Source organism: Bos indicus, chromosome 11 (genome assembly GCF_029378745.1).
Source record: "Bos indicus isolate NIAB-ARS_2022 breed Sahiwal x Tharparkar chromosome 11, NIAB-ARS_B.indTharparkar_mat_pri_1.0, whole genome shotgun sequence".
In the NCBI taxonomy this organism is placed as follows: domain Eukaryota; kingdom Metazoa; phylum Chordata; class Mammalia; order Artiodactyla; family Bovidae; genus Bos; species Bos indicus.
The window spans coordinates 77932431-77958482 of record NC_091770.1 but is presented as its reverse complement, the minus strand read 5'-3'; the positions used below and the strand labels follow the sequence as shown (position 1 = coordinate 77958482).

The following is a 26052-nucleotide window of genomic DNA, read 5'->3' as shown; positions in this document are numbered from 1 at the left end:
GTAGGCAGATTCTTTACCATCTGAGCTACCAGGGAAACCCCAGAATCACCTACAGTACTTGTTAAAAACACCAATTGGTGGGACCCAGGCCTAGAGTTTAAGATTCTTAAGTGGTGCTGAATAATTTGCATTTCTATCCGATCCGATGATACTGACACTGCTTTGAGAACTATTGGCTCAGATAGATGAATCTAAGATGAATCTAAAACCTTATGTCATCAAATATATTCTACTCACAACTACTCCTGGACCAAGAAGAGTGCTTAGTTGCTCAGGAGCATCAGACTCTTTGCAACTCTAAGGACTGTAGCAGCCAGGCTCCTCTCTCCATGGAATTTTCCAGGTAAGAACACTGCAGTGGGTTGCCATTTCCTCCTCCAGAGGATCTTCCCAACCCAGGGATCAAAGCTGTATCTCCTGACTCTCCTGCACTGGCAGGCCAATTCTTTACAACTGAGCCACCTGGGAAGCCCCAGGAAGAGATGGTGATAAAATGTGTTTAAGCAGTAAATGTAAGGCTTTCTCTGGCTAATAGCCACTTCACTTCATCTGCCCTATCTGTAGTGAGATAGTAAACATATCTCACGAACTCCTAATACATACTGAACTTTTAAGAGGATGCGGAGAATTTTCCACATCTAATAGTCTATCATGGACCACAAATACTAGAATGGCTCAATTTTTAAATCTGAAAAGTGTTCAGAAATTCTCAGATGAAATGCATTAGATAAAGTACTAAGTATTAACATGCATGAAGAATGTTCTATTATAAACTCCTGTTTTCACTTTCTTGCAGCTTTCCAAAAAATTAGCCCTTTGTGGTGAAATTTTCCATGCTTGGTTCAGCCCAAAGGTGATTTTTTTTTTTTTTGCAAAGTTTGAAAAAATATATTAAATAGTTTTTGAGTTATGAAAAGATGAAAAAAGCCCACACAATTTTTCCACTTTGAAAGCAATTTCAGGATCTTTTTTTTTTTCATATGCAGATAACTGAAAAATGGCTGAAGCTGAAACTTTCCACGTGTCTAGTTTTCAACAAGGCAGTCTGTGGGTAATTCAGAAAAGACAACGTGTGTGTGCACACATAGACAACAAATATGTATTTAAAATATACATACAGGATTAGAAAAACAGCATTCCATCATACTGTGCACAAACCCTCCCTAGAATGCGGGATTTATGAGAGTCTTTCACAAGCCAGAGTAGTTGCTGACTGCCTGACCCCTGTGGTTTTCTTGCACCCGGGTTCACTGATGGGTCGTGTAGACACAACGGTAGAACTACTGGGCACTGTGTTTGCAGAATCTTCCAATTCCCTTCACATTCTATCCTTCCTTTTGCCCCAGCTCAATTCTAGGTTTCTGTTCACTGTCTTTGATTTCTGCCCTTGCCTGTGCCTCAGTACCAACTCCCCTGATCTTCCATGATCCAGACATTCAGCCATGTTCTTGCTTCTCCCAGCTCTCTCTTACTTCCCTCAAAAGCATTCACCCACTTCCCACTAAAACCTCCTTGTGTATTTGAAGAACTCAAGTCTTAAATAATTAACAGTTGAAACCTTAAGTTTAGGTCAAATAGGTTTTGACGGTTTGTCAAAGTAACTTGCTCTAATTATTCATAATCATAACGTTCCTAACTAACTCACCTGAAGGCCAACGATAGGAAAGCTAGAGAACAGAATATAAAGTCCTAGTTTTGCCATTTACTAGCTAACTAACATATGGATAAGACATAACTCCTTGGAACTTTGTTCTCCTTACCTGTAAAATGGGAAAAGATTAGGTTGTTAATAACTTTGTCACACGTGAACATGTTTTGTAAATTTCAAGTGAATTTTGGATAAACTGTATGAGTAATGACAATAACTTCAATTTTTAACTGTTTCAAGTTTCTGGGCTCATATGAAGAACCAAGCACAAGGCACAAAAACCCTTTTGCAAGGACATGAAGATTGAGAAAAATCCAAGTATTCAAGTGTGTAGGCTTAAAGGACAAAGAGGAGGAAATCTGTTCCAATAAACATTTCTATTTCATTTTTAGCATCTCTCTCTGCATGGGCTATTCCCGCTAGATGCGAAATTCTCTCCCACTTACAGGGAAAAGATGTTTCCTAGACCAACTTGTTCCTTAAGTTATCATCTTATCTTCTCCACTTCACCAGCCAATTCCTGGAGCACCTAACTTTCTTCAACCTCCTTCTCCCATTATTTCACTAAAAATGTTCTCTTCTAGGTTATCAATGATGTTCCAATTACCAATATCAGAAGCTTTAAATTTTCCTTCTCTTCAACTCAACTTCTTTACCTTATCCCAGTTATCTACTCCTACCTAACACACCATCCTCAAATGTATTGTTTCTGATTCTGTGGGTCAGGAATTCAAACAGTGCTCAGCTAGACTTTGGCTCCACATGGCATAGACTTGGGTCACTTACTTGGCTGCTTCTCATAGCAGATGGAAAGTTTAGGAAGGTTTCACTCACTTCTGGGGCCTCATGATCCCCTTCTGGGTGGCTAGCCTGGGCTTCCTCATAGTTTGGTGGTCTCAGGGCTGCTAAACTCTAATTTGGCATTGGCTTCCAAGAGGGAGAAAATGGAAGCTCCCAGTCCCCTTAAGGCCTGGGCTTGGAAGTACCAGAACATCATCTCCTCTGTGTCCCATTGGTGAAATGAGATCACATACCCAGCCCAAATTCAAAGGGGAAGGGAAGGAGACTAACCTCCTGAGAAAGGAATGGCAAAGAATCTGTGATCGTCCTTAATCTACCACATACCTTTGCCTTTCCAGACATTCTCCTTTCTCTTTTCTTCACTTCTGTGGCATACCCTAGTCGAGGTTAATGACCTTTAAGTTCCTTACCTTGACCCACAATAAGATATACATTCTATATTGTAACCTAGGATTTCAACACATACTCATAAAAACACATATTCAAAAAACATTCCACAATACATACCTTTATAACAATAAAATTAATATTTTCCATTCTATTTTATTTTGCTTTATTTTACTTTGATTATTTTCAAATGCTGTTTTATTGTTTACAAACATATGTTTCCCTTCTCTGAAGAGGACTGTACTCCATGGCCTCCCTGCTGGCAGACTTGTTCATGTGATTTTCTCTGCCCAGTGTAGTATGAGGAGTGACAAATGTCACTTCCAGGCAGACGTTTTAAAATGCAAAGTGTGGCTCACTATTTCCTCTTTATTCTCTGCCATGAGAAGCTATTTCATCAACCTGGGTTCTGGAATAAGAGTGCATGGAGAGAATTACACGAGGGCAGCCTATCCTCAAAGAGTGATAAGCAAATCTTTATTGTTAAAAGCTACTGACACTGTGTTACCAAGGCATAGTATACCATATCTTGACTAATCCACAGGCTCCAACCCACTGAAGTGAATTCAGGACCCACTAATGGATTGCAGACAATTGTCTGGAAAATTATTATAAATTTTGCCTTTTTCTCTGCTTCCTCCTCTCCATCCTCCTTTCCATCAAATGAAGTCACTTTCCTAATATACATCTATGACCTGTTTCTTTTCTCTCTTTAACAATGTCCCTGGGTAAATCCTGTCTATTGTCTTCTTTATTTCTCATCTGAACTAGCCAACTTGCCTATTCACTTGGTTGTTTACTTTTGATTCTATACTCTCTCTCCATTTCCTTTTCACTGAGAAGTTAATTTACCCAGTGCATGACTACTATTATCACAGGTCCTTCAGTGGCTCCATGCTGTCCAGAAAATAGAGTCCAAACTCTCTTGCACTTGCACTCTATCAGCCTAGGTTCTCCTGCCCCACTGCTCCCTTCATGCACACTGTGCTGGTTCCCTTACAGTGCCCAGGGATAAAAACCGTTTCTCTCTCTCTTTTTTTCCCCCCATACATTTCCTACTGTTTAGAATGGATAGCAACTCCCACCTTGCCCAAAAAAATCCCCATCAAATTCTATTTCTAAACACTGACTCATCCTTCCTCTGCTCAAACACCTGCTCTTCAATGATGCTTTTGTCTGATCTTCTCAGTTAGAAGTCACCTCTCTTTTCAAAACACTCAGAGCCTCATGATACTTCATTTTGCCTTCTGCTTCTTACCAATTAATCTAGGGACAGGACTCTTGACAACAGTTACTTTGAGAAATGAATTATCTTCTACTCTTCCCCCACCTCTGGATTATCTTGACTGTTGAACACAACTTAGTGTAATCATATCAATGTTTCTCTTGAGCATGTCTAACTCTGCAGACAAGCAGGTTCACCAGAATAGTGTAAGTGTACCACAAGCTCAATGACCTCATTTCGTTCAGAGTATTTGAATTTATTTTTTTCCTAACGTAGATGAGATGTACTTCTGATTCAACACACAGATGAGATGATCCAACATGCTATTTTAACTCTTTTGGTAAAGTTTTTCAAGCTTCTTAGTTGTACTTGTGGTGTGTTTTGAGTATCTCACTAAAATACTAAAATTTTGATTATCTACATACATCACGGGGGTGCTCATAATAAACCAAAGAAAGTAAGCTATTTTATTATTTCTCTAAGAAATGTCAAAATCCATGTACTTAATTTCGCCAGTTTTACTTTATATCTTCATTTAAGATGTGTCCATTTTTTACTTGAAAAGAAATTCTACGATTATGTTTTCTCTATTTGCAGCAAATCAGTAGCAACAAAGTATAAGTAGGGAGGAGACATGGTACCTAACACTGACAGAGGAGATGGAGTAACTATAAAATAAATAGACATGAGAATTCTTTTTTAAAAAAGCACTGTCATCTAAGAAATTTCAGGACATGGGCAAAATCCCTTTAACTGTATTTTATTGTATAATAATATAGATAGCATATTCAAAAGCAGAGACATTACTTTGCCAACAAAGGTTCGTCTAGTCAAGGCTATGGTTTTTCCTGTGGTCATGTATGGATGTAAGAGTTGGACTGTGAAGAAGGCTGAGTGCTGAAGAATTGATGCTTTTGAATTGTGGTGTTGGAGAAGACTCTTGAGAGTCACTTGGACTGCAAGGAGATCCAACCAGTCCATTCTGAAGGAGATCAGCCCTGGGATTTCTTTGGAAGGAATGATGCTAAAGCTGAAACTCCAGTACTTTGGCCACCTCATGCGAAGAGTTGACTCATTGGAAAAGACTCTGATGCTGGGAGGGATTGGGGGCAGGAGGAGAAGGGGATGACAGAGGATGAGATGGCTGGATGGCATCACTGACTCGATGGACATGAGTCTCAGTGAACTCCGGGAGTTGGTGATGGACAGGGAGGCCTGGCGTGCTGCGATTCATGGGGTCTCAAAGAGTCAGACATGACTGAGCGACTGATCTGATCTGATCAAAATGATGTCCTTGAATCATTAGGGAAAAGTTCTTCTATAATCAACATACACTGTTGAAGGCAGATAAGTTAAAAATATGTTTTAGACAAGTTTTTACTCATAGTCTAGGGTTTTAAAGAGTAAGTTTAAGTAATCTGGAAATTTCACTTAGAGAGAAGGTATTTTTGCCAACCAGATAGACAAAGGAAGCTCTATGGTATTGTGCATTTTCCCCAAGGAAGGCCAAATAATATAAAAAATTAAGTTTTGAAGGATCTGGTACCCTTGGAAAGGGAGGAAGTGTTATCATTAAATGCCATATAAATTGTTAGAGGAAAATAAAAGTTAAATTACTTGAATTTCACTTTATGACTTAGTGCCCAGTTAAGAATCCAGGGCTTTCAACTCTCAACCTTGAACTTTATGCAATTTTTTGGAAGAATCAGATGGCACATTTTGAACATACAGAAGACTGATTTAAAGGAAAGTTCTAGACAGTGAGATGATTACATTTTTATCCCCATGTCACCCCTTCTGCCCTACACTGACAGAGCAGTATTCATGTGGTTCAGATGGTAACGAATCTGCCTGCAATGCAGGAGACCAGGGTTCAATCCCTGGGGTTGAGATCCCCTAGAGGAAGGCATGGCACTCCACTCCAGTATTCTTGCCTGGAGAATGTAATGGACAGAGGAGCCTGGTGAGCTACAATCCATGGGGTTACAAAGAGTCAGACAGGACTGAGCAACTAATACTTTTTTCTTTTTCATTCATGGGGTCTAATCTACTATTCCATGAGCTACAATGTAATGAGTTGCATGGAGCTGGTTGTGTACACTCTAGGAACATTCCATACTATCTAGAGGCTCTGCCACCATCCGAAGATTTAGAGAACCATCAGAAGGCAATGGCACCCCACTCCAGTACTCTAGCCTGGAAAATCCCATGGACGGAGGAGCCTGGTGGGCTGCAGTCCATGGGGTCACGAAGAGTTGGACACGACTGAGCAACTTCCCTTTCAGTTTTCACTTTCATGCTTTGGATAAAGAAATGGCAACCCACTCCAGTGTTCTTGCCTGGAGAATCCCCCAAGGATGGGGGAGCCTGATGGGCTTCCGTCTGTGGGGTCGCACAGAGTCGGACATGACTGAAGCGACTTAGCAGTAGCACTAGCAGATATCTTCTTTAGACTTTCTTTATACCCACAGCTGGGCTTCCCTGGTGGCTAAGTAGTAAGAATCTGCCTGCCAATGCAAGAGACATGGGTTTAATCCTTGGATCAGGAAGATCCCCTGGAGAAGGAAATGGTAACCCACTCCAGGATTCTTGCCTGGGAAACCCCATGGATAGAGGAGCCTGGCAGGCTACAGTCCATGGGGTCACAAAAGACTTGGACACAACTTAGCGACTAAACAACAACAACATATCCACAATTATTGTAATCATATCTTACCCCTAGATTGAGATAGAGCCAAGGCTGAATCCTGGCAAGGCACTTTTCTCTCCATTTCTACCTATAAAATTAAAGATGGGACTAGACTGTCTCTAAAGATCCTACTAATCTGAAATTGTGTTTATTATTTTGAATCATGACAGTGCTATTGAACAATCTTCCAACTATCTATTTTCTCAAGTTTCTTTTAAAAATTTTTTATTCTGGACATTCATGTCAAAATATATGAAGACTTTCTATAATTCTACCAAATTTGCTTAAAGAAACAAAATTTTTAATATGAGATTTTTAAGAGTGAGTCAATTATTTCCTTCAGTATATTAAAAAATAGGTCAGACATTATGTGTAAAATATACAGTAAGTCTTTTAAAATGATTTTATGACCATAGTTTCCTATCATTAGTTACAAAAATATTATAAAGAACTGAACCAAAATAAAACCAAATAAACCAGCTACTAAACTACACATATGTCCTCAAAAATCTTATGGAAGTCAAATATTCCAGTAAAAATAACATAAGAGATGGAAACACAAGTTTCTTATTATCACACTTCATATGTTGTAAAACATAACAGCTAACTTATTTTTGGCAAAATGATTAGGGATTGCAACACTCTGGCTAATACAAACTTATTTGATTGTCAAATACATCTTAAATGGAGCGTATCATGCTAACTTCAGGCATGCAGGCACTGTGCCGTCTGAGATTAGGCCAGAGACACTGAAATTTCAACACTTCAGCAGGGATCACACCACCAATATTAGCTGGGCCAGGTGTTTAAAGAGGGGTGTGTATTGGGGGGAGGACTTCAACAGTGCAGTTAATTGAAACCAGATAAAGCTTTTGAATAATAATTAAAAAAAAATCATACAGATGTTCACCTTCCTCCCCGGGTAAACTTTATGGACAATTTATTGCATGCGCTGTTTTCTACAGTACATCCTTTATAAGAAAACACAGCCTTTTGTGTTTCTCTGGAAACTCTATAATCACAGCATGAGTTATGTCTCCACAATTAGACTAGGTTAAGCTCATGTTTCATCTGCCTTTTCTCTTTTCACCACTATTCCTGCAAGGGCAGGAACACTTGAAAGCAGATCCTTAATGAGAAAGTGATAGAGGTGAGGAAGCTGCAAGAAGCTACATTAACTGTAAAATGCATGGGACTAGTTCTTTCCCAACAGATATGTGAACACAAGCCAAAAAAGAGAGAGAAATTCAAAACAAATGTGCTCAACAACTATCTTCAAATATGCACAGGAAAAATTAAACAGTACATGCAGAATGGATGTGGAGCAAACGAACAAAAACTGAAAGGAAAGATCTCTAAGTTAACAAATCGAAGGACTCAGAAATGGATCTTTTCTTTCCTATGTTTACAGAATGGTGTATTTGCCAGGGTTCCCCAGAGAAACAGACTCCAAACATTTATTATAGGGATTGGCTCACACACTGAGAGAGGCTAAGAGGTCCCACACCACATGCTACCTGCAAGCTGGAAACCAGGAAAGTGAGTTTATAGTTCAGTCCGAGTTCAAAAACCTGAGAACCAGGGGAATAGGTGAAGCCGAAGGCTTGAGATCTGGAACTACAAGGTCACAGGGCAGGAAAAGATGGCTGTCTCAACTCTAGGAGAGAAAAAGAAAGAATCTGCCCTTCCTGGAGTTTTTGCTCTATTTGTGCCCTCAACAGACTGGATGATGCCTGCCCACCATGGTCAGGGCAGATCTTTTTTACTCAGTCCAGTTCAAATGCTGATTTTCTCTGGTCCTCACAGACATACTCAGAAATGTTTTACTAACTATCTGAGTACCCCTTAGACCAATAAGGCTGACATGTAAAACTAACCATCACAAATAATAATGCTATTATTATTTCAAACATGCAAGCACACTTTCAAAAATGGTTTTAAAGCTTTTGAAACACTTGGAACAACTAATAACCAAAAATTACACTTCATATCAGTTTGCTACATTTTATTTGACAAGACCAAGTTACTTCCTACACCAGGAAATGTATTCAGTATTTTAATTTATATATATGCCTACATATCCACATGCTTGACAGTACATCACACAAGTGAAATACTAACTGGGATAGTGGTGGGGTGGGCAGCCTCTGACTTGGCCCCCAGTGACCCTCGCCTTTTAATATTCATGCTTTAGTATACTCCACTCCCCTTGAGTTTGGGCTGGATTTAGTAATCTGTTTCTAACAAAGAGAATACTGTAAAAGTAGTGAGGTATCATTTCTGTAATTAAAGTTATGGTCTGTGACTTCCATCTTGCCAGCAGACTCTTTCTCTGGCTCTTCTCCCAGACTTGCTCTGATGGGGCAAGTTAGAGAGGCCCACATTCTAATGAACTGAGGGTGGCCTCTACCCAACTGCCAGTGGTGAACCGAGGCTCTCAGTCCAACAAACTTGAAGGAGTAAACTGAGGCAGATTCTCCTCAATTCAGTTCTTCACATGAGACCACAGCCCTGGAAGACACTTTGATTACAGTCTCGTGAGAGACCCTGAACCAGAGGACCCAGCCAAGTTATGACCAGATCCACAGAAACTGGGAGAGAATAAATGTGTAGTGCTTTATACTGTTAAGTTCTGAGCTGAGATTACTAACACAGTAGTTAATCTAATGACTGAGCCAGTGCTTCCAGTTATCTCCACTATGATAATTATAGCTAATACTTACATAAAACTTTTAAGTTCTAGGTATCATTCTTTATATGAAAGAAAGTGAAAGTGAAGTTGCTCAGTCGTGTCTGACTCTTTGCTACTTCATGGACTGTAGCCTACTAGGCTCCTCCGTCCATGGGATTTTCCAGGCAAGAGTACTGGAATGGGTTGCCATTTCCTTCTCCAGGGGATCTTCCCAGCCCAGGGATCTAACCTGGGTCTCCTGCATTGTAGGCAGACACTTTTACCATCTGAGCCACCATTCTTTATATAATTTCTCACAAAAGTCCTTTGAAGAACACATTACTATCCCCCTTTTACAGATGAGGAAACAAAGGTACAGGGAGACTCAGTAACTTGCGCAAGGTCACACAAGCAAAGTACGACAGCAACTGTCTGAACCTAGGTGTCTTGTTTCCAGAGCAAGGAGTTGTAGCAACCGTGCAAAGAGAACTGCTAAGGGCTCGGACTGGATATTATGAAAACAGTAGCCTCATAAAATGGTACCAGAGGAGCTTCAGAGGCATAACAGAGATGAGAAGCCATGCTTAATGCTAAAAAAAAAAAGGGGGGGGGGAAGCCTGCTTTCTGATTGAAATGCCTTATCTAGGGGGGGAAAATAGAGTAGAAGCAATACAGTAAATGGAATGTGATCTAGAATTGATTGAATTCACACTTAAGATGAAATACATACTTTCTTATACCCAATGTGAGAAATTAACAGCCCCCATTTGGTATGAAACACCATACCCCAGGCGGTTACAGTTGTAATTTTCCCAATGGCAATCATAAGTAAGAAGTTAAGTGTGTTAAGCCGGTGGGAAAAGGAGCAAATTTCTAGTGAGCGCTGAGACTAAAGGAGATCAGTCCTGGGTGTTCATTGGAAGGACTAATGTTGAAGCTGAAACTCTAATCCTTTGGCCACCTGATGCAAAGAGCTGACTCATTTGAAAAGACCCTGCTGCTGGGAAGATTGAAAGCAGGAGGAGAAGGGGATGACAGAGGATGAGATGGTTGGATGGCATCTCCGACTCAATGGACATGGGTTTGGGTGGACTCCGGCAGTTAGTGATGGACAGGGAGGCCTGGCGTGCTGCCGTTCATGGGGTTGCAAAGAGTCGGACACCACCGAGTGACTGAACTGAACTGAACTGAGACACCACTGAGGATGTTTTATCACATGGAGTGAAAATCTCCCAGGCTAGGGAGGTCCCAGGAAAGAATCATTCCTGTCTTGCCTTCAGATTACCAGGTTAAATAGCACTCCTTCATGCTCCCACACACTCTCTATTCACATAAGACAGTAGGTACCACACCTATGGGTTAGTCTGTGTTTTCCATTAGGCTTCAGGCTCTCTTGGCCTCACAGACTATTTTATTCACTGGGATGTCATCAAAATGCAGCATGAGGCCTGTTACATGGCAAGTGCTGAATATGTAAGTTTGTTGAATGAGGAAATAATTTATGTTGTGAATCGCATTTAATGCATCATTTCAATGGTATATGTCAGTAAAGGTATGAGGTTTTGTTTTGTTTCGAAGTGTTTTATAGTTCGCTAGCTTTCCTGGCACTTTAAACAGGTCTTTATGTCTCCAGTGTCTCACTTATTATCTGGTGCATAGTGGCACGCAGTAAGTATTTATGAATGAGTATCTCAAAAAGGCTGCCAAGCTACAAAGCAGATAAGGATGCAGACTTAGGACTAAATAACGATCTAGTGTTCCTTAAGCATAGCTGTTTTCCTGTCAACAAGGATGATGATAAATCTTCCTCCTTTTGAGAGGAGATATGAGAATTTACTGGACACGAATCTGAGCAAACTCCAGGAGATAGTAAAAGACAGGGAAGCCTGGTGTGTTGCAGTCCATGGGGTCGCAAAGAGTCGAACACGACTTAGTGACCAAACAAGAGCAAAAATGAATACTTATACAATTCTCTTCCTAGACAAGATTCTTGCCTCAGTCTTAGTTGGTGACTGCCTTTAAATAATCCTTTATGAACAACAGCAGGTTATATGTAACTTAAAAACTCCAGGTCACCCTAGTTTAACAGACATTTGCTCAACTAAAATATTATAAATTAACTATCTGTTGTTCAGCTGTTCAGTTATGTCCGACTCTTTGCAACCCCATGGACTGCAGCACACCAGGCTTCCCTGTCCTTCACTGTTTCCTGGAGTTTGCTCAAACTCATGTCCACTGAGTCAGTGATCCCATCTCAACCATCTCATCCTCATCCAAGTCATCTCATCCTCACCCCCTTTTCCTCCTGCCCTCAGTCTTTCCCAACATCAGGGTCTTTTCCAATGAGTCAGCTCTTTGCATCAGGTGGCCAAAGTATTTGAGCTTCAGCTTCTGTCTTTTCAATGAATATTCAGGTTGATTTCCTTTAGGATTGACTGATTTGATCTCCCTGCAGTCCATGAGACTCTCAAGTCTCTCCAGCACCACGATTCGAAACCATCAATCCTTCGGCATTCTTTATGATCCAACTCACATTTGTACATGACTACTGGAAAAAACCACAGCTTTGACTATATGAACCTTTGTCAGCAAAGTTATGTCTCTGCCTTTTAATATGCTGTCTAGGTTTGTCACAGTTTACCTTCCAAGGAGCAAGTGTCTTTTAATTTCATGGCCGCAGTCACCATCTTCAGTGATTCTGGAGCTCAAGGAAATAAAATCTGTCACTGTTTCCACTTTTCCCCCTTTTACTTGCCACAAAGTCATGGGACCAGATGCCATGATCTTAGTTTTATGAATTTACTACGCTTTAATTTTTTAAAACACAGGCATTTAGTCAGAAAATTCCTACCTCGTTCAGCATTATTTTTGAAACACGGTGGGAAAGGTATGAACATACATTCAACACAGGCCCACAGTACTACAGAGATAGGGTAAAGGTAGCCACCAAGGATCCCTCTCTGTGTTCTACTTATCAATTAAAGAAGAGACAAAAGTGCAAAGGACATTTGAGAGGACTTGTGCAAGCGCACAATAAGTACCGACAGTCACCTTTGGAGGCATACTTACTGGGAGCTCAGGTGCGTGCTTCAGAATCTCAAGGGAAAAATAGGAGCCTATGGAATGGCCAATGACCACAAGCTTCATTTCCTTTGGCACTTGAGTTCTCAGGAAAGCTAATTTGTGTTCTACTTGACCACAGACTCCATAGATGTCCTTAATTTCTTCAGCATTTGGATCTAAAAGGAAATATGTAAGTACTCTTCATTCAGTAAATGAAAGCAATCATTTCACCAGGGAAAATATCTTAATGAAAAAAAAAGAAAAAACAATACCAATAGTAGTAGCTATCATTTATTGAAAGCCTACCATGTGCAAGCCACAATGTTGGTGTTTTACTTAAATTGTATCTATCAATCTTCACAACAACCCTGGAAAGGAATATTCTTATCTTCATTTTATAGAAGAAAATACCAAAGCTCAGATGTTAGGAAATAGATTGGCAGTTACACAGCTATGAAATGGGATCAGTGAGATTCAAAAGCAGGTCTCTGTCCTTGAAGCCCATGACTCTCAATTATTCCCTGAACTGTTGTAGTTTAGGCCAATGGTTTTCAAATTTTAGCATGCGTCAGGATCCTCTGGAAGACTTGTTAAAACACGAATTGCTAGGCCCCATCACCAGACTCTGATTCAGTGGGTCTGGGCTGGAGCTGGAAATTTTGCATTTCTAAATTTCCAGAAAATGCTGATACTGCTGGTCCCAGGACCACACATTGAAAACCACTGGTTAGGTTCAGTTATATGACTAGTAGACAGCCAAGAAAATCTATGACACTGCTTTGATAATCTTTGTTTGTTTAGAGAAATCAAGACTGAAACATTTAAGTAGAAATGTTTCAAACTGTTCCTTTTAACCAGCACAGTCCTGACCCAAAACATTCTTTCTTCCTTTCACAAGGAAGAGGGGTCTTCTATTCTTAAAGATCTAATCAAAATTTTATCTAGCTAATTTTTAGGAAAAGTGAATGAGCCTTCCTTTGTGTTTAACTCGTATCCCCTTCTTATTTAGCATTTTATTATACTTGTATAACTGTCTTTTCATTTCCTCCTTTAGACGATGAGCTCCTTGAAGGCAAGGTCCATCTTTCATTTCTGTGTCCTCTGTGAATAGCACCCAGTAAATATCATTGTTGAATGAAAATATGAACTGACTAGACAACCTCAGAGCATGCTGCTAGCTCTGATACTCTATGAACAGACAAAACTTCAATAGGTTTTCCCTATGAACATGTAATTGAGGGCAGGAGGAGAAGGGGACGACAGAGGATGAAATGGTTGGATGGCATCAGCGACTCAATGGACATGAATTTGGGTAAACTCCGGGAGTTGGTGATGGACAGGGAGGCCTGGCGTGCTGCAGTCCATGGGGTCACAAATAGTTGGGCACGACTGAGTGACTGAACTGAACTGAACTGAACTGAATGAACATGTATCAGGGTTTTAACCTCAATGACAGGGTGTAGACTATTTCAAAATTTCACAAGGTAGTCAATAGCTTTCTAAAATTTGAATCATTGGAATACTAAAGTTCTTGCCTTCATGACTCCTATAAGGTACTGATGCAAACTATAAGTATCTAAAACTCATTTTGAAGAACTGCTCTTCAGTTTCATCTGTACATGCTGGTTTTTCTTCCTTCAGTGCTCAGCGCCCGCTTAATCTAGTTAACTCTTTTTTATCCCTCAAACTCTCAACCAGTGTTACATCCTCTGAGAAGCCTTTTTATGGTTCAGTCCATGAGGAGTAAAGTAGCCCTCCTTCTTTCAGTTTCCGCAACATCCCATGTCTGTCTCACCTCATGATTCCTAACTTACTACTGCTGTACTATTCATGTCTTGCTTATCTTTTTCTACAATGCCTGGCATACAGTTACTGAAAAGCCTTTTGCTGGATCAGTGAGGCTTAGTTCCCTATTTCAGCGGTACTATGGAAATAGGCGATTTCCCCGGTGACCCGAGTTCTGCTCTGATCCTTCTTTCCAGGTCAGTCTAGAATTCATTCTCCATTTAACAAGGAAGTTCAACATAAAACAGAATTGGGAAGAGACAGAATTCGATTTTCATAGGGCCTCTGATGTCTCCAAATCCAAATTTTGATTTAGTTAATATTCTATTTGAGTTCTTTACACTCACTATGCTCATAAATTTTCTCTGATCAATCTACCCAGGAGTGATCACATTGTTCTGATACCCCAAAACAAATACCTATAATATGTGCGATCCAAGTTCTTTATTTTTCAAAATAGACAACTTTTGAAAATGTTGAAGTTGTCCTTTCATTGGGACAGTATAGTATAGAACAAAGATCAGGAGCACCAGAGACAAGATAAATCTGGTTCTAAATTCCAGCTAAGCCCCTCACTAAGTGACTCATGCAAATCCTTCAACCTCTGGCTGAAGTCTCTTTACATATAAACAGAAGATAGCAGTTTTAGCCTCTGAGGAATGTTGCTTGCATAACACTTTAAAGTACAGAGGAAGGGTCTGGCATAAACTATTTCAGAAATGAAACTTACAATTGCTATCATTCCAATTCCTGTCATTTAAGGCCTCCCTCAAATAGACACCAAAAACATTTACATGGTTAGAGCAAAGAGAAAGAAAATGAGCTAAATATAATATACATTTAAAAACTTCATTGATCCTAGAAATAAGGCTCTATAACATATTTAAGGATGCCGCTGCTGCTGCTAAGTCGCATCAGTCGTGTCCGACTCTAGGCGACCCCATAGACGGCAGCCCACCAGGCTCCCCCATCCCTGGGATTCTCCAGGCAAGAACACTGGAGTGGGTTGTCATTTCCTTCTCCAATGCAGGAAAGTGAAAAGTGAAAGTGAAGTCACTCAGTCGTGTCCAACTCTTAGCGACCCCATGGACTGCAGCCTACCAGGCTCCTCTGTCCATGGGATCTTCCAGGCAAGAGTACTGGAGTGGGTTGCCATTGCCTTCTCTGTATTTAAGGATGATTATAATTCAAATCATTACTGAAATGAATATTTCAGTAATGATCAGAGGTAAGTCTGTCTTTAACTCTGGGAATTGCTCAGTAGATTGGCAAGATAAACACACCATTTAGTGTTTTCTGAAGTAATGAGATTAATGGGGAAAGTACTTTGTATAAATAAACAATCAATAATAAAAAATTTCAATGTGCCCTCTGGATATTACTTTACTAGCAAAAACTAAAAGCTAAAAGAGTATCTATATACTTGACTGTATACTTTCTCTATTACTAATATACTCTGAAAAAATTCCAGGAATCATTAGCTTACTCTCCATAAAACACTGCAAAAAAAATCACATTCCAATTGTATCAAAAATCAGGATAACATGGAAATGATTTATAGCATTCTTATTATATGGAAAATGTCCTCCAAGTTACAGTCAACTAAGTATATTTGGAACAAACTGTTTCTAAACTGAAGATTGCCTGAATTAATGGATGGGATCACTCACCTACAGCCAGACATCCTGGAATGTGAAGTCAAGTGGGCCTTAGGAAGCATCATTATGAACAAAGCTAGTGGAAGTGATGGAATTCCAGTGGAGCTATTTCAAATCCTAAAAGATGATGCTGTGAATGTGCTGCACTCAATATGCCAGCAAATTTGCAAAACTCAGCAGCGGCCACAGAACTGGAAAAGGTCAGTTTTCATTCCAATCCCAAAGAAAGGCAATGCCAGAGAATGCTCAAACTACTGCACAACTGTACTCATCTCACACGCTAGCAAACTAATGCTCAAAATACTCTAAGGAAGGCTTCAACAGTATGTGAACCATGAACTTCCAGATGTTCAAGCTGGGTTTAGAAAAGGCAGAGGAACCAGAGATCAAATTGCCAACATCCGCTGGGTCATTGAAAAAGCAACAGAGTTCCAGAAAAGCATCTCTTTCTGCTTTATTGACTATGCCAAAGCCTTTGACTGTGTGGATCACAATAAACTGTGGAAAATTCTGAAAGAGATGGGAATACCAGACCACCTGACCTACCGCCTGAGAAATCTGAAGGCAGGTTAGGAAGCAACAGTTTGAACTGGACATGGAATAACAGACTGGGTCCAAATAGGAAAAGGAGTATGTCAAGGCTGTATATTGTCACCCTGCTTATTTAATTAATAAGCAGAGTACATCATGAGAAACACTGGACTGGATGAAGCACAAGCTGGAATCAAGATTGCCAGGAGAAATATCAACAACCTCAGATATGCAGATGATACCACCCTTATGGAGGAAAGTGAAGAACTAAAGAGCCTCTTGATGAAAGTGAATGAGGAGAGTGAAAAAGTTGGCTTAAAACTCAACATTCAGAAAACATGGCATCTGGTCCCATCACTTCATGGCAAATAGATGGGGAAACAATGGAAACAATGACAGACTATTTTGGGGGGCTCCAAAATCACTGCAGGTGGTGACTGCAGCCATGAAATTAAAAGATGCTTATTCCTTGGAAGAAAAGTGATGACCAACCTAGACAGCATATTGAAGAGCAGAGACAAAAAAAAAAAAAGAAAGAAAAGCAGAGACATTACTTTGCCAACAAAGGTCTGTCTAGTCAAATCTATGGTTTTTCCAGTAGTCACGTATGGATGTGAGAGTTGGACTATAAAGAAAGCTGAGCACCGATGAATTGATGCTTTTGAACTGTGGTGTTGGAGAAGACTCTTGAAAGTCCCGTGGACTGCAAGGAGATCCAACCAGTCCATCTTAAAGGAAATCAGTCCTGAATATTCATTGGAAGGACTGATGCTGAAGCTGAAACTCCAATACTTTGGCCACCTGATGTGAAGAATGACTCATTGGAAACGACCCTGATGCTGGGAAAGATTGAAGGCGGGAGGAGAAGGGGACGACTGAGGATGAGATGGTTGGATGGCATCACCAACTCAATGGACATGAATTTGAGTAAACTCTGGGAGTTGGTGATGGACAGAGAGGCCTGGCGTGCTGCAGTCCATGGGGTCACAAACAGCTGGATACGACTGAGCAAGTGAACTGAACTATATCCAATTTACTAATTCTTTATCAATATATGGCCCTGAATAGGATATTGACAACTCCCTTTTAGAACCTGAGCCTCTTTCTTAGACCCATCTCAATGAAATCCACTTCATAGCTCATTTACTGATTATAGAGTTTATTTCAAAAGGTATGTAAAATCTGTTCTTTGAGAAATTAAGTAATATCAATACTTCACCTTTACTTTTCATCTATTTGTTCAAACTGATTGATCCAGTTACTAAAATTCTGTCAATTTTGGATCAAAATTGACATTGTATATCTTCAGGTACACTGGTAACTATTATTTTCTTTCATTTCATGTGAACTAAATTGACTATTCTGACAGAAAACAGTGACTAACTGGCCCATGAAATACTGAAAACACAGATGTAAATACAATACATTCCCTTGTCTTCAAGGAGCTCATAGTCTAATAAGAGGAAACAGAAATAGATGAAAATACCATTACAAAATACTGAAGTAAGTATAGCTCAAGCATTTCCTTAAGAAAATAGAGTTTTATTGGATCACAATAGGAAAGTAACACCCTCTTGAATTTATAAAAAGTGAAAAGAAATGTTGCCATGTTTTCACAGTACATAAAAAGTACTATGCCTTTCTCCACGTAAACCAAGAGAGATACCTGGAAAATACATTTATTATATTCACACTACTATAACTAATTTTAACTACACATTTGAACACTATCACAATGGTCTAAATTTAACAATACATATTTTAATAACACATCCACATACATATTTATCTTGATATGCACTGAATCTAAACGCATATGTTTTACTATATATTGTCACACAAACAGTATTTACAAGTCACCAATGACCACAGAATTAACAAGCCCAAAGATTAGTGCTACATGAGCCTTCTGCTAGGACTGAGCCTGCAGACAGAAACTCTCTAAATCTTACACCAGAATTTTCTCAACCAGTGAAGTCTCCTATCCTGCGCCCATCATTACTCCAAATCTATACCTTAAGGATAACTTTAATTAAATTAAACAGTTTACACATGGAGATTAAGGGCTAAAAACAGCACTTCATATTTTAAAGAATACTTTAAGCAAGATGAATGTACAGCTTGCTCTTTAGGTCATGCTGTAAAAAACACACAAAACAATATCATGTGTTGCTTAGCATTATCTATACATAACTAAAAAGAGAAATGAAATTCACTCTAAATTCATGATAGTATAACACAAAGGCATAAAAGTGTGAGTATAATTTTGGACACCACGATGAGTTCTATGTCTGTTTGTGGTTATGGGAAAGGTAGAACGTATAAGGCTAGAAAGGAAGGTTGAGACTAGATCAAGTAGAACCCTGAACATCACCCAGGAGTCTGGACTCCACTGTATAAGCAGTGAGAAGAGACCCAGGGACCTCAAAGGGAAGGACAAAGGCGCCATCTGTGTTACAGGACCTCAGCTACAATGCTGGGCTCCCTGCTCCTGTCTGCTGCTTTCTTCTGTCTTCCATGAGAATCTAACAATTTGCTTGATTCTCAACATTTCTTCTTGCTCTACCCTTTGGTTTTCTGCCTCTTTCTACCACTGACTCACTTGTTTATTTCTTGTGAGCCCTGAGACTTGACTGACTGTCCCTGCCTTGTAGTCGTTCCCTCTAACCTCCATGTTCCTCTGCCAATCAGTTCTGGCAAGAAAAGGCCTACTGGTTTTTCTGTTTCTTTCAGTTTTGGGTGCTAGAATGGGAGTGGTTTAATGATTCTCTGGATAAACATCGCCCAAATTCATCATTCGTTGAAAGACTGTGTAATTTTTTTAGTTCATGTTTTATCAGGTGAAACTAACCCATGATTTCTAGCTTTTATGTTACACGTTTTGAACAAATGACTTAAAATAGTTGATAATGAATCTGCCATCAAGTAAGTTGACTCCATACTAAATCAAAGCCAGAAAGAGTTTATACTCCTAATTCCTCAAATTTTCTTTTCACACTTTTTTTCCCCCTTGAATCACCTCCTTCTGACATTGGTGAACATCTGTTCTCCCAATTATACTCAATTTATGACTGTGATAATGTGGCGCAACTAGAATATTATTTCCAACTGTTCATAATTTTAACATGTGCTAATATGAAGCAAAACATACTTTCAACATTTGATGTGTGGTTAGAGCTTATGTCTTTTCTCTCAGTAGTTATGTATTTTTCACACCATATTTTGCATGTCAGAAAACCTGTACTTTAGAACAATAATCTTGGATGATGAATAATATATCTGTCCAAATCAATCGACTGTAGCGTGCGTTTACAAATACAGCCTCCAGTACGTAAAACGGATGAAAGCACAACTGCTCTGGTTGAATGCGGGGTGGGGGGGTGGGGTGGGGGGCCACTGGTGAAGCTCAGACCCCCATCTGCCCTTTATAGAACTTTTGGGGTACTCACAACATGGGTGGAAATTCACTAAAAGGCGGCATTCTCATTTCTTCGTATACATCTGTAGCACCACACACAATAACCTAGTAGGCTGTTGAGAAATCCTTGAGGATGGATGAACTGCCCTTTCACCCTCCTCTAGAAACCAGTTTCCTTTGGCCCTGTGGTGGCCCTTTGGGCTAATGCCTCTAGATGGCACTGTTCTCATTAGTAGCAAAGGACCCAGGCTCTAATTACTGTCATTAACTCCAAGAGCACACAAGCAGCATAAGCTAAGGAAATTCAAACATAACAACAGATACTTTCTACTGGTTTTCCCCACCAAGACATCTTTACTGGTGAAGATCTATGGCAGGACTTCTGAAAATGTGGTACCAGGACAGATAGTACTTAGGAGTTTGTTAGAAATGCGGAAGATACTCAGGTCCCACCCCACATACACTGAATCAACAGCTTAGGAGGTGGCACCCAGTAATCTGTGTTCCAATAAATCCTCCAAGTGATTCTGATAACTGCCAAAGATTGAGAGCCATCGATGGAAGGTTATTCTTTGAGTCTATTTTCAACTTTCAAAGTTGCTACTCATGTTCTGTTCAGTGTCTTTGTCTTCAAGTATGACTTAAGGGCTTATTATGATGGCTGAGCTGGGACTCTTCTCAATAGGTAATTCAGTACAGAGTTTCTATTATGATGGTATTTCTCACTGAGGTCTGAATGTAGGAATATAACACACTAGCTAATCATCATTAAATTTCAACACCATGAAAGAAGTGTACTATGAGGTATTTTCACTACTTCCTATCTCCTCCTGTCCGTGGTTATCTCTTCTCGTTCTGGACTTAAGATAACAGGCCAGTTGGCAGCTTTTCGAGATTTAGTATGTAAAGCAAGCCTGTTTCCTAAGAATTCTTTTAACACCTCTGTGTTCCAACACAACACAAAGATAGTCAAAGCACATTTTAAGCAAACATAAATTTCCTGACAGGAAAAACTGCTGTAAGAAACCCCCAACTTTCTTTGAGTATGTATGAAGAAATAACTTAGAACAATGAAATACGTATCTTTTAAACTATTTCAAGGTAAAGCAAGTGTATACCACACATTTGATTCACTTTCAGTCACATTTGAAGGTGATAGTTGTGGAAATAGATGTTTTTAATCAAGGCAATGAAATCTATATATTCAATTTCACTTCACAAAATCTCTCATTGCTAGGTAATCCATAGTTACTTGCCTTTCAAAGCATACCCTAGTATTTAAGCAAAGTGTAAAAGGCTCGCAAGTAAACTGCATTCACAGAAAAATATATACACACATACATGTAAAAAGAGAAAGACACTATGAAAAATAGCATTTTGAGGGATTTAGGCAAGCATCTGCCGAGTTGCATAATCTCATCAATACTCCATTTACCCAGTCCCCCTTACAAGTCACAGCGGAAAAGGATGGCAGACCAAGATACAATCTGTGACCACGAAGGGCTATTCGCTGCACCAGCCACCTGGGATGAGCTACCACAGGACTAAAGCACTGGCCTCAGGATCAGCAGTGCTGGCATCCTGTCTGGATTCTACCATTCACTGACACAAGGTCATTTAGCCCTGTTAGGCCTTACTTTCCTTCCTTGAAAAATAAGGGTTTAAGATGGAATTTAATGACGATACTTTTGGCTTTAGGGGTTTCCCATGTGGTGCAATGGCAAAGAATCTGCCTGCCAATGCAGGAGACTCAAGAGATGTGGATTTGATCCCTGGGTCAGGAAGATTCTCCAGAGGTATAAACGACAACCCACTCCAGTACTCTTGCCTAGAAAATCCCACGAACAGAGGAGCCTGGAGGGTTACAGTCCATGGGGTCACAAAGAGTCGGCACGCCTGAGCTACTGAGCATAAGCACCCACTTTCAGCTTTAAGATTCTATATTTCTTTTTCTTTCTTTAAACTCTTTTTTTTAAGAGTGGAAGTTTTCAAACGTGCACAAGTCCAGAGAATAGTATAATAGATCTCTATGTATCCATGGTCTAGCTTCAATAATTATTTTTTTTCTTTCCAGCTTTACTGAAGTATGACTGACAAAATTTGCATATAGTTAGGTTGTACAACATTACTGTTTTTAAAAGTGTACAAGGTAATGACTTAATATGCATATAGACTGTTTATGCATATAAACAGTCTCTTTTTATTCTTTTGTATGTGGATATCCAGTTTTCCCAATACCATTTATTGGAGATACCATCCTTTTCCTATTGTGTATTCCTGGTGCCCCTGTCAAAGATTAGTTGAGCCTTTATTCATGGTTTTTCCTGGGTTCTCTGTTCTTATAACACCGCCACACTGTTTTGATCACTAGCTTTGTAATATAGCTTGAAATCAGGGAGTGTGATACTTTAACTTTGAACCTGAACTTCAATCCTCTTCCTCCAGATTATTTTGCCTATTTGGTGTCTTTTGTGGCTCCATACAAATTTTAGGATTTTTTTCTGTTCCTATGAAAAAAAATGCAATTAGAATTTTTGGAGGAATTTATAGAGGGACTACACTTAATCTATAAATTTATCATTCTAAACAGAACATGATTAGGGAAATAAAAAATATAAAGTAGATGAAAATGGTAATGGAAGAAATCTGGGCAACTTTAGAGCTGAAACAGTCTGGATGTTCTTGCTTATCAAGGACCTGATCACTACTGAGTGTGGAAACTGTTTTTGAAGAGAGGAGGACATTAGCCAAGATAAGGGTAATCTTACTTGTAATGCTTTAAAAAGGGAGTCTGGGTGGTGAGATAATACTAATACTAAACAATGTAAAGTACATTAAGCACAGAGGTATTTTTCTGTAAGTGCTAGCAAAGAGACAGGCTCAAAGATACTCAAAGGCAGGTACTCAAAGCTTTAGTGAGTAAATTGAATTAGGAAAAAGGAAATCTCAGATTGCACTCTCAAGAGTTGGCATCTGGCTTCCGTGGTGCCTCAGTGGTAAAGAATCCACCTGCCAATGCGTGAGATACAGTTCAATCCCTGATCCAAGAAGATCCCACATGACACAGAGCAACTAAGCTCGTGTGCCACAACTGTTGAGCCTGTGCTCTAGAGCCAGGGAGCTACAACTACTGAGCCCTTGTATCCTAGAGCCTGTGGTCTGCAATAAGAGAACCTGCCACAATAAGAAGCCCGTGCACCACAACTATAGAAAAGCCTGAGCAGCAATGAAGAAGCCCCAGCACAGCCAAAATAAGTAAAATTGTTTTTAAACAGAGTTGGAATCATAGTAGAGGAAGCTCAGAGGCAGCCAAGGCTGCCTCCTCCTCCTTCCTTGCCCATCCTGCACCCTAGGAAATGCAGGCTTCTGACTTTCTTCTGCAATCCTGACAGCCATCTGAAGAACTTTCTTTCCCTAAAGAAAAACTGATTGCCACTAGTTGCAGAAGAAGAGGCAACGGTCCCAAACAATAAATCACTGTAGTGAGTGTTGGACAAGTTGGTATTGCATGTGGCATCAGCACTCTGGGCAAGTCTTTAATAAGCTTGCTCTCGTGGGTGTTTTGGAAAATAAACTCAAAGGAGAAATGCTGCACTTGCAGCACGGAAGCTTATTCCTTCAGACACCAAAAACTGTGGCAGACAAAGATTAGTCTGTCACTGCCAATTTCAAGATTGTGGCAGTAACTGCAGGAGTTCGCCAGCAAGAGGGAGAGAGTCATCTGAATCTGCTGCAAAGGAACATTAATGTCTTTAAGTTCATCATTCCTCAGATCATCAAGTACAGTCCTGACTGGTGGTTCCAACCCAGTGGATATTCTCATATATGTTACCTGGAAACTAAGTGGATTACCCAAGCACTGTGTGTTTGGCAGTCGATGTAATCTGGATTTTGCTAGACTTCACTATTTTATGGCTGAAAAAACGCATTCATCCCAAGCCACCACGGATGGATTCTAGGAGAACATGATGACTCAAGTGTGGTTGTGTGGAGTGAAGTGAATGTGGCAGGCATTTCTCTCCAGGAACTGAATCCAGAAATGGGAACAGATAATCACAGCGAAAATTGGAAGGAAGTGCATAAGATGGTGGTTGAAAATGCCTATAAGTCATCAGGCTCAAAGGTGACACCATCTGGGCTATTCGATTAAGTGTGGCTGATCTTATTGAATCCATGATGAAAAGTCTATCCAGGAGTCATCCAGTGTCAACAACTGTGAAGGGATGTATGGCTTTGAGAATGAAGTGTTCCTGAGTCTTCCATGTATCCTGAACGCTCAGGAGTTAACCAGTGTTATCAACCAGAAGCTGAAGGATGAAGAGGTTGCCTGACTCAGGAAAAGTGCAGATACCCTCTTGGGCATCCAGAAGGACCTAAAGGACCTGTGGCTTCTGGCTGCTAGGCTATAGAAACTTAATTACAGTGTGATTAACCATGTGCCTTTAGTTTTCACCCATGTACATGAAGCACAGTTTGCTTTTTTCTTCCTAAGTATGGGAATCTGGACTCCCAGAATCAAAGCCCATGCTTGCAAGATGGGTTCTTGAACAAATAAAATAAACTAGTGTAGTGGTGGGGCGGTGGGGGGGGGGGGGGGGGGGGGGGCGGGATGGGGAAGAGCTGGCATCTGATGCTAAAGTCAATTTAAAATTAACACAGTATTCTGGAAGACTAACATTTCAGGAAGCTGATCTATACTACAAAATGTAGGAATTCAGAGGAGAGGTCAAGAGCCAGGGAGTTGTGATGTTCACAGTGAGATGACCCATGAATAGTTTGATCTATGAATAAAGAAAAGAGAACCAAATCCCATACTAACTACAGAACCAGAGTATCTACTCTGTATGCACAAGAGTAATTTTGTTTCTCAAATTCTGCAATAACTACCTTGTGTCTTGACCATATGTATCAGTTAAAAGCCAAAAATAGGACATGGATAAAAATAGAAATGACCTCTTAACTGTCACCCACTTCTGCAAATAAAAACAATTTAGCATGCCTGCAGATGTTCATGAATGTGGAAAGAATTTCCACTTATAAGAGAAACTTATCCTTTGCTACTCAACAGGAGTGAGACTTCAAAGGGCCTGTTTCTAACACCTATAAGGTAATACTTCTGAGGATGGACTGAAGGGCAGCTACTAAAACTTGAACAAATATTTAGTAAAAATGTTTTAAGAGATAATTTCTATGTCCCGCTATTGCTCTAGTATAATGTTATATACATACCCTGACCAATACTTGTGATTGAATTAATACGTGGATACATAACATTCCCATTCATGACTGTGTAGACTGAATATTTGTGTCCCCTAAAATTTTTGTGCTGAACAACTGCATGCCCACAGTGTGATGGTATTTGGAAATGGGGACTTTGGGAGGTAACTAGGGTTAGAGGAGGTTACAAGGGTGGGGCCCTCATAAAGGGATTGGTGCCTTATTAGAAGAGATACCAGAGAGCTTGTTGGCTGGCTCTCACTCTTGCTTTCTCATCCTTCCTCTCTCTCTCCCTCCCTCCCTCCCTGCCCCTCTGTCATGTGAGGACAAAAAGAGGTGGTCACCTGAAAGCCAGGGAGAGGGCTCTCATTAGACCACAGTTATGCTGAAATTCTAATTTTGGACTTACAGTCTCCAGACTATGAGAAAATAAACTCCTGCTATTTAAGCTACCTAAGTTTATGGGTTTTGTTATGGGAGTTGAACTAATACAATGAAAAAAGTATAATGCAAATATTAAAATAATTTAAAAACTCTAGTATTTGTTTTATTAAGAGATTTTATTTTGAATGGTTTAGAGTTGTAGAAAATGTAAGCAGATTAGCCCAGAGAGTTCCCATATTACCTATCCCTTCATCCTCCCCTACCACACATGGTTTCCTCTGTCATTAGATGCTTGATAATTACAAGAAGATGCTCACACCATAGAAGAAGCATACCAGAAACAGGGGCAAACTAGGCAATGAAGCCAGATCCACCTCTCTCCCAGTTCAGATTAACAAAGCGGTGCCCTTAGGAATAGGCTTCCCAGATAGCTCAGTGGTAAAGAATCTGCCTGCCAATGCAGGAGATGTGGGTTCAATCCCTGGGTGGGGAAGATCTCCTGGAGGAGGAAATGGTTATCGACTCCAGTATTCCTGCCTGAAAATTTCCATGGCCAGAGAGGCCTGGCTTGCTCT

The 26052-nt window shown here is 40.0% G+C and overlaps 1 protein-coding gene and 1 pseudogene across 9 annotated transcripts in view; one reads left to right on the top strand and one right to left on the bottom strand.

Annotated features, from left to right (window-relative positions):
• LDAH (lipid droplet associated hydrolase) overlaps window positions 1-26052 on the bottom strand; it is an 88616-nt gene that overhangs the window by 46073 nt on the left and 16491 nt on the right. For 7 of the 9 annotated variants that reach the window (XR_002181790.2, XM_070799091.1, XM_070799089.1 and 4 more), the window contains exon 4: window positions 12491-12660. Coding sequence is in view for 8 of the 9 variants with exons in the window: in XM_070799091.1 (XP_070655192.1) it covers window positions 12491-12660 (170 nt within the window). In the remaining variant the exon portion in view is untranslated. Of the gene's footprint in view, window position 1; window positions 3246-5161; window positions 5396-12490; window positions 12661-26052 lie in introns of those variants that run through there. The other 2 variants (XM_070799092.1, XM_070799090.1) reach the window with 2 other exon arrangements.
• LOC109565482 (L-lactate dehydrogenase B chain pseudogene) lies at window positions 23448-24285 on the top strand (annotated as a pseudogene).